Source organism: Xiphophorus hellerii, chromosome 6 (assembly GCF_003331165.1).
Source record: "Xiphophorus hellerii strain 12219 chromosome 6, Xiphophorus_hellerii-4.1, whole genome shotgun sequence".
In the NCBI taxonomy this organism is placed as follows: Eukaryota; Metazoa; Chordata; class Actinopteri; order Cyprinodontiformes; family Poeciliidae; genus Xiphophorus; species Xiphophorus hellerii.
Genome location: NC_045677.1, coordinates 5,482,997 through 5,497,613, shown reverse-complemented (window position 1 = coordinate 5,497,613; position 14,617 = coordinate 5,482,997). Strand labels below are relative to the sequence as shown.

The window sequence follows — 14,617 nt, the reverse complement described above, 5'->3', positions numbered from 1 at the left end:
TAGGATGTGGTGGTTCTTCGGCCGTATAAAAATAGATGTATGTCGCAGAACTGCAACGGAAACGCTTTTTTCGCGCCACACGAGTCACGCAATCAACAGCAGGATGTTACTACTGGCAGAAACGCCAAAGAAAACAACAAGAAGTAGTAGGGGAGGATAGTTTGGTTTTTTACGGCCAATGTGCGGTTGGCTCTAACAGAGCTCTCACAGAATCACACAGTTCATAAAAAGCTGTGTGTCATTCAAACGTGTTGAATGTCTTCTGTAAAATTACACACTCCAATTTCCCCAAAACGCCGCATACGTAGCCACTCCAACGACTGAATAAGATGCCAACGAGACCTCTGATGGCTGATGGATGCCGAACACTAACAGTAACTGTTTACATGATTTTTAATGATTCATTGCATGAACAAGCCTATTCGCATGTAATTTTAATGTCATTTAACGGAAACTGCGCAATTGCGAAATTGTGCTTTTTTGTTGTCTATTTTTGACGTCGGTGGAGTATCGACAAAAGTTTTCCTCGCGTTTGTAACAGAAATGCAGCTAACACACCAGCAGCAAATGTTCACCGCCTTATCCTAAGCTGTACTGCAGGTCTGTTTCCAGGCGACGGTGGCAACGTGTGCCATAGTTCAGGCCTAGAAGCTGAAGGGGCACATTCTGAGCTCAGCTGACGGCGGGGGGTAGCAGGCAGTGGGAGGCCGTGAAGAAGAAGACAAGGGTTTGGGGGCAGGGTTGGGTTTCAGCCAAGTGACATGCCGTGACATGCCGTGACATGCTTTCAAGCTCAAGTATGAAGACATGGAAGGCCCAAGAACAACACTTGGACATCATATATTACCTATAAACAGATACGGACACATGCGAGGACATTCGCCCGACGCCACACGTAAACACCGGAAAAAATCATGGAGCTGCCGCTGTAAAGTTATTCCTCCAACATCTAATGTTAGAAGTTATTTCACATTTGTGTACACGCCTACATGAATCTGTTTTTTCAATACATGTGGATTATATGAAGTAGGTTTTGGCCTCTTTCAACCCCCCATAAATGAGGTAAAGCTGTTCATGTTTAGCCCACCAAAAAGCTGGTTGGAGAGACTAACCCAGAAACTGGATGTCTGAACAAATACAAATAAATTTAGGTTAAAACTGATTATTTTGAGCGTGCATGCATTCTTTTGTTGCCCTGTGATGGCAGTCTCCTGCCTGATGGAGATAGGCACCACCAGCCTCCCTCACGGTGACACACCCCACTCACGTTAACATTATTTTACAGAATAATTTCGCCATTTTCAGGTTTTATCAAACGGAAGCGGTTCAGTAAAGTTTGACCTGGCTGTTGTTTGAAAAATGGACGTCTCCCGGTCTTATCTCTTACCAAACATCACAGTTTTTTTTGACGCAGTTTGGTATTCAAACTAGAATAAATCTGAACACAATGCACAGGTTTAGTCATAGCCTTTGGACTTAAAATTAATTTGGTTTTGGTGACAACTTAATACAGATATTGGTCAACTGAGTCTTCCCACATATCAGTCGACAAAATTTATTGTAGAAAATTAAAAATGTCTTCTCTCTCCCAGGGTTGCAACAATCAAATAACATCTTTTTTTTTTTTCTTGCAGCTTATTCATATGCATATTCTGGGCCAAACCTTTTATTTTTATTTATGTTTTGTCTTGAGTGGTGTCAGAGAAATATGAAAGTGTGCTGCAGTAGGAGAGAGCTATAAAGACTTCCTAGCAGCTTTTTCAACTGAGTTCTCGTGAAGCATTAAATGTCTTGGCAAGGAAGAATGTTGTTCTTGTTCTCGCAGCCTTGGATTAAACAACACATTTCTCTGCTTTTGCAGGGTATGTATCAGCATTTTATATAGCGGTGAAATATTTACTCTAGAATGAATTGGATATAAAGATGGTTTGCAATAAGTTCAAACAGCTTTGTATGTACAAAATATATATTTTAAAAAAAACATGCAAGTATTTTTGGTAAGATTTTGCAAAACAACATGTCTTATGTCTTGCAAATGTTAAGCCATAAGGCCTTTTTCCCCACTTCCCAAGTTATGGGAAAAAATTTTGTCTTTTTCCACTTGCACATTATTTCACTTATAGCTAGTTGTTTGTCATCAATATTAAGGAATCACTGACTTAAAATAAACACATTTACTGAAAACGTACTAGTTTTGTCTTATTTCAAGTGTACTAAGATATTTGCACTCGAACTACCGAAAATACCTAAATACCTGTATACAAATTAAAGACAAATAACATTTGTATTAAACTGCAAAATACACACATTCTTCTTTAAATTAAAAACTTTGAAGGGAGGGCCAAAGCAGCATCCGACGTAGGTCCTGTTGACACGGAAACGCCAGGACGGCAAAATGCTAAATGTTTTTTTGTTGGTTTTTTTTTCCGTTTACACCGCAACCGCGTTTTGGCCAGACGAAGACACAAAGGTGTAACAAGAAGACCCGGAAAGAAACATTTTTAGAAACGCAACGCGAGTCCGTGCAAATGCAAACCAAAAACATTTGGAAATGATGTCAGCCTCAGTTTCCGCCCTGAGCAGCAACAACAACAACAACAACAATGGAGGACATCCGTGTTCTGTCTGAGCTTCTTCACCTTCTTCACCTATTTGGCGTGTGAAAGCAAAATCTGGTCGTTGCGCAGCATTTATGCCATCGGAGAACACCTTAGATGACTACTTAGTTACGCAAATACGACTCTGGATCAGAAAATTTGCAAAGTCTCACCGCCTCCTGCAGGCCGGGCATGCACACTGCATTTAGAAAACTTTGGGTATTTTTGACATGGAAATGAAAACTATGAATTTTCATTAAGAAAATATGTGCATCCACCCAACAGGACGTGGCATCACAGAGAACGCTGCAGTAAGCACGCCGGGCCAGTCGGTGGTGCTGTAGCGGTGCCACAGAACCACACAAGAACTACCGAACAAAACCGGATGGTGCCATGCTTTTTGTGAGAGTAAGACGCCGGTGGGTTACGGAAACAAATGGAACCACAACATTATTGTTTAAAAACAACAAAAAACAAAAGAAGAAGATGCATAAAACATGAAACCCTCCTTTTGAAATGTCTCCCTTGCGGATACAGCTAATCTTGTTTCTGTGCGGACGGGGCCTTTGTCTGGGAATCAGATCCATAAAAACTCCACAGACTGGAATGGTGGTAGCTATCAGCTGCTTCTCTGGTTGACCACATGACCACAGCAAGGAAGCCGTGTCTCCGTCCAAAACCCTGGAAAAACTCCCTGGCGGCTTGAGATTTAATGTTACTTTGAATTTATTCAGCTCAACCACTCAAGAAGAAGTTTCATTGCTTACTTTTCCATCTCATAATCACGTTTTTGAGAACAAACTTCTGTTTTTTTGTGAAAAAGTATGACAAAAAAACACACACACACACAAAAAAAACTTCAGGAGCGTAATCAACAAGTACCCAACTTCTCCTCCAATGGCATAAAAATCCCTGTATTCAGGTTAAAGATATAACCGCGGTCATGCCATTTAGGCTATGAGCTGGCCGGACTCTGATGGGGCTAAAAAGAGAGGACGGCCTCCACGCAACCGTCTCCCATAAGTCTCTGGACTGGGGTCAGAAGGCATTTGGCTGTAAAAGCCTGGACACCCACCGAGACAGACCCTCTGACCAAACAGGCCCCGTTCCACTCTCTCTCTGTGCAGCCTCTAATGTCAGCTGGAGGAAGAGGCCTCGGCTGTTTAATTTTACAGCAGTGTCATTCTGTGTCGAGGGCAGAGCCGCACAATGCACGTATTCATCCGGCACCAACAGGACAGTAATGGACCATTTTTAGCACATGAAGCAAGAAAGTCCAAAATGTCTCATCACAAAATAATCGGTTCCTTCAGTCCCCAACACTGACAGCGGTTATTATGTTTATTTTTATTTATTTTTTGTCATTGTTAACACACCTGCTATGACTTCTTCAACCGGATGACCTCATAGCGTGCCACAGCTTATAGCAGTAATTAGGAGCGGTGACAGCCAAGATGCCATTTTTGCTGCAGAACGTGTTCGACAAGCTCAACAAGAATATAATACTCCGCTGCCAACACGAGAGGTCTGTTGCTTCACAGACAAAAGGCCCAGTGCTGCGTGGAAACCAAACAACCAAAAGGCTAACGCTAAAAAAAATAAAACCTGCCAGGTTGTTTCTTTGACACCTGGCTTACGCTGCAGGGGACAGACGTTGGGTAGAGACAAGAACGAGACCCCAAGTCTCATCATTCCTACACATAATGCCATAATAAACTACATACAATGATTTAATCAGAGTTCACTGAGTCTCTTCTACAGAATGAATCAATAATAGATGATAAAATTATGCATTATAACAATGTTGATGTCAGTGTGTGGGGCGCATCGCAAGCTATAGCTAGCTAGCTAGAAATCATCTGACGCTAGCTACGTGAATGTTAGACGTAGCTACATTCACACTGTCACCCAACAAACTGCTCTTACCAAAACACATTTTTTATGTCAACAAAAAATCTTAGACATTATGAGAAGACTATATTTTTTACATAATTCATTTTTACCTGCAAGCTGGGACGGTTGTTATAGATAACAACGTTAATGTCAGTAGTTTGCGGTGTAGCAAGCTATAGCTAGCTATGTTTAAAATTTAGTTTCACATAAGAAACTAGCATTACCAAAATCCTTTGTTTCAACAAATGTTTTAGACATTTTTGATAACATCATCTTTATTTATTCACCTATCAATAGCACCCAATCCTATCGGCTAGATATGCAAACAAGTGGTAGGCCTGTGGTAAGGAAGCAATTGACAACTTTTTTGTCTGCCTCATGGTGCCCCCTTGGCAGAATGCCATATCTCCCCCCCAACACCAGTGGTAGTTACAACTGTGATGAATTTTTAATTGCAATCTGCTTCGTGAGCTGTGAAACACCGCACGTCCTGGTTGTCTGGGACAGAAACTGTTTTCGTTTTGACGATTTTCAAGCAGTTTTGCCTTTTCCATTCATGCCCTGCAAGGATTTTTTTTTTTTTTCCAGCTGTTTCAGCCAGGCTGAAGGGAGCTGAATGAAACGGTCTGGGCGGTACCATTATGATTTAGGGGGCACCAGTATTAAAAAAAAGTCCGAACATACGCAGCTGCGTCGCACTAGGAGACATCGGGATTGTTGTCTGGCGTTTCTGTTTGATGAGTGTGTCATTTAATGCGGTGTAGGTGTGATTTAAGCGGCAGGGGTCGGTACTGAAACGCCGCCTTTCTTACCTCCTCCCTTCGTCGGGTTGGTCTGCGCCAAGATGATGTCTGAGCAGCCCTTTAAAGCCGCTGCACTTCCGAGATGAACCAAATAGGAGCTGCACCACTCAGCGAGGAGGACTGAAAGCCAGACAATCTCTTCTAAAGAAAGAAAGAGAGAGAGAGAGAGAGAATCTTTTAGCTTCTTGACAGGCTATGCTGACACAACACATCTGGAATCTGGGATGTTTTCCAACTTGGAATCGAAGGAGGTTTCTATTCGTCTCGATCTATGCGGGACGCTGCGTCTGCACCGAAGCAGCAGCCTAAATTAGATCTTTCATCACACACACAAAAAAGTTGTTGTCTTTTTTTTCTTATATTTTTGAAAGCAAGCGTAAAGAAAACAAGTGCAACTGGGACTACTGCCGTAAAACAGGAATGGTTTATCCTCCCGAAGGTTTATTCTACATCGAAATGGATCAAGCACCACCAGGTAAGTCAGGGTTAAACTACAGGCAGCCATTGTCTTGGCTCCGCTGCGGCTTCCCTAAAAAAAAAAAAAAAAAGAAAGAAAAAAAAAAGCCGTGCCTCTCTTCCCGTCCTTTTCCTTTTCGCGAGGCATCGTCTTCTGTCATATCTGTAATGGAGATGATTAAATGCTGCACATGCAGGCGGGTTTAATGACCGTCTCCCGGGTGCCGCTGCGCTCCCCCAGCGGCGTTGCCCGGGCACGCATAGCGCAATTCACTTGGCAATTACGTAATACCCTCTTCGGAGGATCGGGCGCAGAGCTCTCCTTTTCTTTTGTCTCGGCGCGCGCTCGCCGGGCTCGCGGTGACGGAGTCGATTCACGAGGCTGCGGACGGTTTTGCTTCGGCATTAGCCAGAAAAAGGAAAACAAAAGAAAGGGCAGGAGGGGGGGAAATAAATAAATGTGAGGAAAAGAAGCGGACTCAGGGTGCGTTAATGAGCGACTCCATGAAACGAGTGCTTTGTCCTCCTCCGCAGCCAGCCGTGCTTAATTCGTCCGCCTGCTCCCCTGAAAGTAGGCTACAGGCGAGAAGCGCAGACTGATGGGTCTCGTGACGAACAGGTCCGCTTTGTTTTATTATTATTATATATATATATTTTTTTTTTTAACCATATGACTAATAATGCGCCATTACACTTTTATGACAGTGACAATGGCTGTGATTAAAAGAGAAATATTGCAGGCCATCACCAACATTACAAGTCCACGTTTGTTGTAATTGTCAAAAGGTTCGCATCATTTTTTAGCCGCAGCTAATGAGGCGGCTTTTGATGTGGGCGACATGTCTCACCACCCAGGGTGGCGTGTAGCCAGGGGGTGGGGGGGGCAGAAGACCTCAACAACCACAAAAAATAGATGATAAAAATGTTGTTTAATTTCATTTTATTTTTTTGTATGTTTTATTTGTGCATTCCTATTCAGTGAAATGCACATGGTGAATTCAACGTTATAAGTCACGGCAGTTCAAATTCGGTGCAAAGTCGAAGTTGGAACAGATAGATTTGCAAAACTTGTGGATAAAAAAAAAAAATCTTGAATTTCATATGTACATGCTATCCAACATTAACCCAATCATTACGTTTTGCAGTTCATCTTTTTGACATAATATATATACTGGTTATGTATGTAAAGGCGCCTGTGTATATGTGTGTGTGGAGGAAGGGGCGTGGGTCAGGACTTGAGGAAAACTACCAGGGGAAGAAAAAAAAGAAAAAGCTTAGTTTGGGTCATATTTAATACTTAATTATGAAACATTGCATTGCCCTCTCTGATCCATTAGTGGGGATGTTGATTTTGGCAGTCGGGGAACTTAGCGTTCTGGCAAGGGCTTGGCAAAGAGACAAAGACGGACGAGGTGGTTGCGCAGATGAACATTTTTCAGACTTTCAGAGTCTCACCGCATTTGTGCCTCCTGCACCTGCTTCTTGCTTATTTTAAGGTCAGAAAAAGAGGTGAGCGGATGCTGCGCGACTGCCCCCCCCCCCCCCCCCCCGACCGCCTCATGAAAGGCACTTTTGTCCGGCCGTGAAATATACCGCCCTTCAACTCCTCTTGATGCGGTTCGCCCTACTTTTATACACGTAATGTGTTTATTTTAAAGAAATGCTTACTCTTAGATTTCCCTCCCCCCCCTCTCCCTTTTATATACCTTGAAAATGTATACTCTGTAAACTTAACAGTTAGGAGGGGTGGTCTGAATTATAATCGAGAGGTTTTCTACACCTGTCGGGACAGTTGAAGTCAGCTTCCAAGAAAAAAAAAAGAAGCAATTTTAGTCTAGTAGTAATTACTGTTCCGACGTTTGGTGCAATTAAAAATTCACGGTTTATCACCACCACTTCTGAGGAGATAATGACCCCCACTCAGTGTCTTCCTAATGATTTGGCCTCCTGACATCTGTTGGAAACATGCCTGGGCTTGTCCTCAGATCCTAGCCAGTTTCATCATATGAGGGTGTTTTAAAGAAGCGGGTGTGTGTGCTGGTGTGAACGGGAGGAGTTAATCCGATGGTAATTCCTTTCACCATACATATAAAATGTAACCTTTTTTTCTGTGTGTGTGTAGCTCTTCCTCCCCGGTCCACAAAGCCAACGATGAACAACAACTGCCTTTCTCCACCTGTGTGTTCGCTTCAGGACGCCGAATGGTACTGGGGAGATATAACAAGGTAACGCAACTTTTTCAGGATGAAAAATTTATACATATATATATGTTTTTGTTTTTTTTTCATTTATCCAGATTTACTGAATCTGGTTTGTTGGAAAGTAAGACCCACGTCTACCGATTTATCCACAGGGACGAGGTGAACGAGAAGCTTCGCGACACACCTGACGGCTCCTTCCTGGTGCGGGACGCGTCCACGAAGCTGCAGGGAGATTTTACTTTGACTTTACGGTACGTTAAAGAAAAGGGGAGGAAAGGATGGAGAGAAACCTGTCCAATCTGACCGTGACTCTCCAGTCGAACTCTCTGCCTTCCAAATTTTTATTTATTTATTTTTTTCCACCGTCGCAGGAAAGACGGACACAACAAGCTAATCAAGATCTACCACCGTGACGGGAAGTACGGCTTCTCGGACCCCTTCACGTTCACGTCGGTGGTGGAGCTCATCTGGTACTACCAGCACCACTCGCTGGTGGAGTACAACGCCATGCTGGACCTGATGCTCATGCATCCCGTGTCCCGTTTCCAACAGGTCAGCGAGGTCCGCCACCGTTAATACGTCCTACCATGCGGACGTTTGAAAAAAACTTAGGTGAGTGTAAGTCGTACGTCTTTTGATCAACTGCTGTTTTGGGCTTCAGGTGAAAGAAGACAGCGTTGACGTTGCGGGGAGGAAGCTCAAAGAGGTCCACAGTCAGTACCAAGAGAAGTCAAAAGAGTTCGACCGTCTTTATGAAGCCTTCACCAAGACCTCGCAGGTAACAGGCTGGTTTTGATAAGTCGGCATCTTTCGTCAGGACCACAGAGTGTTAGGGCCATGCAAAGAGCAAACGGAGAATTTAAGAATAACATTACAAGGATAAAGTCTCTTTATTATGAGAATAAAGTCAGTATTGTGAGCATAGTCAATAGTATGAGAGTAAAGTTGTACAAGAACAAAGATGAATTAAGTCGCATTTCAAGAATAAAGCCATACAAGATTCAAGTCAAGATAAAATTTGATTAAAATAATATGTAGAGAATAAAGCCAATGTTACCAGAAAAAAGTCATACAGGAACCAAGTTGAAATAATTCGAGAGCAAAGTCATAAAACTACCAGAATAAAGTCATATTACAAGAACAAAGTCAGTATTACAAGAGAAAAGTCATACAAGAATAAAGTTATAGTGTTGCGAAAATGAAGTCATAAAATTACCACTTTAAAATTCTAAAAATGTTTTATTCTCATTGTATTTTGACTTTGCTCTCGTATCATTTTGACTTTATTCTGGTAATTATTATTTTTTTTAAATTTTCCTAACGTGGCTCTAATACTCTGCGGTACATTAGAAATGGGTTTTTGATGTTTGTATTTTTTTAAAATCTCATAAATCTTTCTTCCTACCTTTCAGGAGATCCAGATGAAGCGCACGGCAATAGAGGCCTTCAACGAGGCAATGCTGATCTTCGAGGAGCAGTGTCGCGAGCAGGAGCGATACGGAGAGGAGTTCGAGAGGAACAGTCTATCGGAGGGAGCCGACAATGATTTGGAGAGGTACTTAAAACATGATGCGGCTTTCAAAAAAAAAATCAAAAATTTAAATGCTGCTCCCTCATGTTCGTCTTAGTCGGATCTGTGACATTTGATTCCTTCCTCCCTTCGTAGCTTTCTGATCAATTACGAAAAGCTGAAGTGCCGACTTGGAGAGATCTACGACAGCAAGCTGCACCTGGAGGAGGACTTGAGGACGCAGGTGGAGGACTACAGAGAGACGGACAGGAAGATCAACAACTTGCGGCCGGACCTCATCCAGCTTCGCAACATCCGAGACCTGTATCTCAAGTGAGTACTTTATCCCTGGTGACCCATGAAAGCCCTTAAGACAAACCAGTTTGAGTTTTGCTGACATTGTAGATTGAATTGGAAAAAAAAAAAATCCTATCTTCTTCCAGCTGGCTTAATCACAAAGGAGTACGGCAGAAACGCATAAATGATTGGCTTGGGATACACAACGACAGCCTTGATGAGTAAGTTTTAACAAATGCTCTTACAGCCAGAAAGGAAACGTTGTGCTTCACTTTTAAACATATATATATATATATATATAGTACGACTCTTGATCTTCCAGCACATACGTATTGAAGGGAGATGAGAAGAACCTACCACATCAAGACGAGGCGAGTTGGTTCGTTGGGGAACTGAGTCGAACGCAGGCGGAGGAGATGCTTCAAGGCAAAGTTTCCGGAACGTTCCTGATCCGAGAGAGCAGCAAGCAGGGATGCTACGCCTGCTCTGTTGTGTGAGTATTCAGAAGCTGAGGCTACTTTTGATATGATCCTCACTATGGGTGGAATGAGATTTAATGTCATGAGATATCACAATGCTAAGACCCCTTAGTAGTTCTTGTGAAAATGCAGTCTGTCTAGTAAGACATTATCCAGTTGTTGTTAGCAGGTGCTGTTAGCATGGACCTTCGTCTGGTAAAGTCTAAGTCTAAGCTGTAAATGAACTCAGGTAAACAGATGTCCACTTTAAGATTGGCACCCTGTTCATTCAGTTGAAACTTCTTTTGAAGTAAGAAAGTCGTCGTTTAGCTGCGTTTTTGTATCGACAGAGTTGGCTAGCAGCGTGCTACCTGGTTTTGCCGACAACACTTGGCTACAAAAGGCGTTGATGAAACCTCCACCGTTGACTGTCAGTCAAGCATTCTGGGTATTCTGTTGAAAAGTCTGACAAAATTTAAATGATTTGTAAGAACTGGCTAACAGCTAGCAGCTAACAACCCTACAGTTCGCAGCTGCTACTAAGCTATCGCCGCTAATCGAAAGGCCTGTGTCAGGTTTTCTTTTGTGATGCGCAGTTCAAAATACCTGGTCTGACACTTAATGGAAAACTTAGTTTGAGATTAAGAAAGCTTTTAATTTGAGTTGTGAACACAGAGAAAATAGCATTTTTCAGAGGTCTTTTATTCATAAGCTCCACCTCAAACACATAACGCTGCAAAAACACAACATTTTTGGTGTAGTTTCCAGTAAAAATATCTTAGTACATTTGAAATAAGAAAACTAACTTGCATTTAACTTTTCAGTAAAAAAAAAATAGGAGCTTGTTTTAAACTAATAATTTCTTAATGTTGAAAACGTACTAGCTACACGGGCAGATTATTTCACTAAGACGTTTTTTTCCTTTGTAAAGGTGAAATAATCTGCCTATGGAACTTGTACCTTTTTGTCAATATTACGTAATTATTTACGTAACACAATCTTGTTGAAAAGTTATGTGTAGGTTAGTTTTATCTTATTCTTCTTTTCAAAGTGTAATGATATGTCTGCACTAGAAACTAGACCCAAAGTACTTTGTATGCGCCACATAATCTCACCTGTAGAAATCAGCCATGTTGTAGACAGCCGTCGCTCAGTGATGCTTCCTTGTTTTCCGCAGCGTGAACGAAGAGGTGAAGCACTGCATGATATACAGCACTTCCCACGGCTACGGCTTCGCCGAGCCCTACGACGCTCACTGCTCGCTCAAAGACCTCGTCCTGCACTACCACCTCCACTCCCTAGCGCAGCACAACGACGCCCTGGACGTCCGGCTGCTGCACCCCGTGCACGCCAAGGCGGCGGACCCCGCTTCCCAGCACTCCGACGAGCACAAACTGTTACAGACTCCAAAACACGTGCCGCCGGGACTCCCGCCCGCAGCCCCGGAGATGTGATCGAGCGGCAAGAGACTTTCCGTCGCGTACCCTGTGAGAAGGACTGCGTTAAAACGGTGCGTCGTGCAGAAGATTTGCACTACCGGTGATTCCGACAGCTTTCGCGAGTGGGATCTTGCAGGTTTGAAGTGGGACCGGAACTTGAATGTCAACTTGACTGTTTCAAACTGATTTTCTACTTCAGCGTTTCAGCGTCGTTTGTTCAAAGGCCCTCCCCGGGGCCACCCTTTCTTTCGGGCTGTGGGGTGGTGGGGTGACGTCCGCGAGCGAGAGTTTGTCCACTGGCGTCGGGCTGCGCTGTGCCCTGCCAGTTGCTGGAGATGTCCATTTCCGACGTTGGAAATCGATTCAGCTCTTCAGATTTAACCAATATGTCAGATGTATTGGGGCTGCGACTATAAAGTGCATTTGTGAGTGGGGCGGGGGGAGAAAAAAAAAAAAAAAGACACGAGGTCGGTATCAGTTAAGTGGGTTAAAATAAAATGCCACATGTGAATATGTTTAAAAAAAAAAAAAAAAGTCATGGTGCATCTTAACTACTTGCCCCCTTTTTTATATAAAACAATTCATATACAATGGATAATTATGTAGCATTAACATACTGTAGAAAACCATTGTAAAGGCATCCTCAATGTTATTACCCATTGACCAAAGCACTTAATAGTGAGCAAAAACGACATCCCTGTTTTAGTGTGGTAACTGCATTTTGGCCAGGGTAGGGCGACGTATGTACACCTGCTGACGTGCTGATAGAAACATAATCTGAAGTACTGTATGTTATATTCTGTTACTCAAAGAAGTATAAGCTTTTTGTATTCTATATATATTTTTTCTATAAACGCGCCACAAGATGAAAGCTTGAAGAAAGTGCAATCCAACAGTATTTCTATTGTTGCAACGTGTGACGAGAATGACGGAGGTGGTTAACAGTGTCGCTAGTTGGCGAGAGGTTGACATTTGCCACCAAAAAAAAAAAAAAAAAGCACTCTACCCCCCTGACCACCGGTGTTTTGTTGTTTTTTTTTTAAATTTAAAAGATGTTGTTTTTTTTTTTTCGGGATTGCTCGGCCTCCGATGTCTGTGTGAACTGCCAGAGGTCCGGAAGTATCCTGCCTCCATTACTTGAATTGTGGCGTTGCTCTAGCTATGAATGTTCCTTTTTTTTGTTTTGTTTTCTTAACACGCAGCCTACATAGCTTAAGAGGAAAGGAATACATGTTAAACTCGGCACATTTTTATTGTTTTGGGGTTTTTTTCCAAGGTAAAGGACAACTTTGTATAGAGATGTGTTTCTCATGCTGGTTGGTGGGGAGGAGGTTGATGACGGATCCTCTTGAGAAATTATTACTCCACTGGAGGACTGAGGAAACTCCTCGAGGAAAAAGCTAAGCAATGTGAGATCCTGGCCTTTATCTTGCTGAGAGACAATAAACTGAAAAGAGTTTTGTCAACTTACGGAGTCGTCTGTGTTTTCTTTCAAAGAGTCGTTGCGAGCTTCGTGATTAAACTTGACATTGCAGAAAGAGATTTAGCCAGGGGCGTTCAGAAGGCTGCCCCTGTTGAACAACGGTACAAATTTTGACAATAATTTTTTTGTGAAAAAAATTCATTGACAATATTTTTTAATTGGAAATGAAATTTGTGATTTTTATTGACCAATTTTACAGAATGTTCTTGTTGCTAGGAGAAGACTAGCAAACCCCTTTTTCAGACTTACAGTAATTTGTTATTTTCTACTTAAGTTAAAAATATTGCATGTTTCATCTTTTACTGAGCAGTAACTCACAATAAAAATATTCTTTATATGTTCTGGCCCCTCGCAATTTTGCAAAAAGTTTGGACACCACTGCATTACGTTGCGCCATAGGAATTTACGTAAGGAGGGGGAAATTATGAGGAACCAATAAGTGTGCTTTAATTTGTCACATGACTGTTTGTGGACATTTACTCAAATTCCCTTTTGGGGGGAAATTACATTTTTGATAGCTTAGTGCAATTTTATGGCGACACTGAATCATTCTGGAGTCATAATGAGGAGTACATTAAGGGCTATATATAATATACCGTGCCCCATTCACCATGATTTCACTTTGATCAGTTAAAGATACATTTCATGTTGGCTATGATAAAGGAAACATCAGGCTCTTAGGTTTTTATACGCTGAAGAGGGAAAAACGTAGAAATCACACTCCATGTTCAGCATCAGGATGAGGATAAAGAGGGTGAAATGCAGTAAAAGGTTTAGTAATAGCCCGAAATTCACTGTAACCAACATTTAATGTCTCTTTGTTAAGCTGCAAAGGTCTGCACTAAATTATGATGAATGGCTCTACAAGAGACAGTGTTCTTGTTTTCACAGTAGAACAATGTTGCCATTGACTTGAATCCCCAACCGGGCCAATCAGTGACAAGAACATGCTTCTATGTTTGAATATTTTTTTTCTAAAAAAAAAAAAAAAAGCGAATTATTTTCAGTTGTACATTTTGTTACAATGTTACCTGCTTTAACAAAAACCTTTCAAAAGATCTATAATGTCTTTAGACTATGCCCTATTAGTCTATTTTAAGACACAAAAGCACTCAAGACATCTTAATAATGCATACCGTAGATGGTTAACACATTGTCTAAAGTTTGCCGTTTCTCTTTCAGACATCCACTGAAGTCTGAAAACCTTTTTTTCTCGCCCACAAGAGTTCAGAAGGCTTTGGGGGCAGCGGAGGACACTCTGTGGACAGATGTGTGGGGGGGAGGAAGTGATGAAGACAATGGCAGGATGTGTGCGAGCTCTCTGTACTCTAGGTGCCATTAAGTCACCGGAAAAATATGTATACCCAGCTAGCTGTGCGAGGAATGCCGTATCTGGAAAAATAACTTTCGCTTAAGCGCTACGCTGAAAGGAATGCAGGAATGTCATGTTCCACTGTTGTCAGCTTTAGAACATCCCGGG

At 42.2% G+C, this 14,617-nt stretch overlaps 2 protein-coding genes across 4 annotated transcripts in view; one reads left to right on the top strand and one right to left on the bottom strand.

Annotated features, from left to right (window-relative positions):
- Nucleotides 1-5,406, bottom strand: part of LOC116721126 (SH3-containing GRB2-like protein 3-interacting protein 1) — a 52,194-nt gene extending 46,788 nt beyond the window's left edge. Inside the window, exon 1 of the mRNA XM_032564651.1 lies at nt 5,303-5,406. The gene's annotated coding sequence lies outside the window, so the exon portion shown is untranslated. The remainder of the gene's footprint in view (nt 1-5,302) is intronic.
- Nucleotides 5,399-13,124, top strand: LOC116721141 (phosphatidylinositol 3-kinase regulatory subunit gamma-like). 3 transcript variants are annotated; one of them, XM_032564682.1, is made up of 10 exons: nt 5,399-5,768; nt 7,872-7,974; nt 8,103-8,201; nt 8,322-8,511; nt 8,612-8,728; nt 9,363-9,505; nt 9,617-9,793; nt 9,904-9,978; nt 10,080-10,250; nt 11,393-13,124. In XM_032564682.1, the coding sequence occupies exons 1-10, from the start codon at nt 5,714-5,716 to the stop codon at nt 11,667-11,669; spliced, it is 1,407 nt and encodes a 468-aa protein (XP_032420573.1). In that variant the 5' UTR covers nt 5,399-5,713; the 3' UTR covers nt 11,670-13,124. The 3 variants fall into 3 exon arrangements, with proteins under 3 accessions (XP_032420573.1, XP_032420576.1, XP_032420577.1); XM_032564685.1 differs by having other exon boundaries at nt 5,400-5,768; nt 8,322-8,502; XM_032564686.1 differs by lacking the exon at nt 5,399-5,768 and adding an exon at nt 5,874-6,368.
- Nucleotides 13,125-14,617: the final 1,493 nt, after the last annotated feature.

What these genes read in the sequence shown, in the direction of transcription:
- LOC116721141 (XM_032564682.1), top strand. Translation starts at nt 5,714, where the DNA reads ATGGTTTATCCTCCCGAAGGTTTATTCTACATCGAAATGGATCAAGCA. An exon ending in AATGGATCAAGCACCACCAG is followed by an intron (nt 5,769 to 7,871) that starts GTAAGTCAGGGT and finishes GTGTGTGTGTAG; the next exon opens with CTCTTCCTCCCCGGTCCACA. An exon ending in CACAACGACAGCCTTGATGA is followed by an intron (nt 9,979 to 10,079) that starts GTAAGTTTTAAC and finishes TTGATCTTCCAG; the next exon opens with CACATACGTATTGAAGGGAG.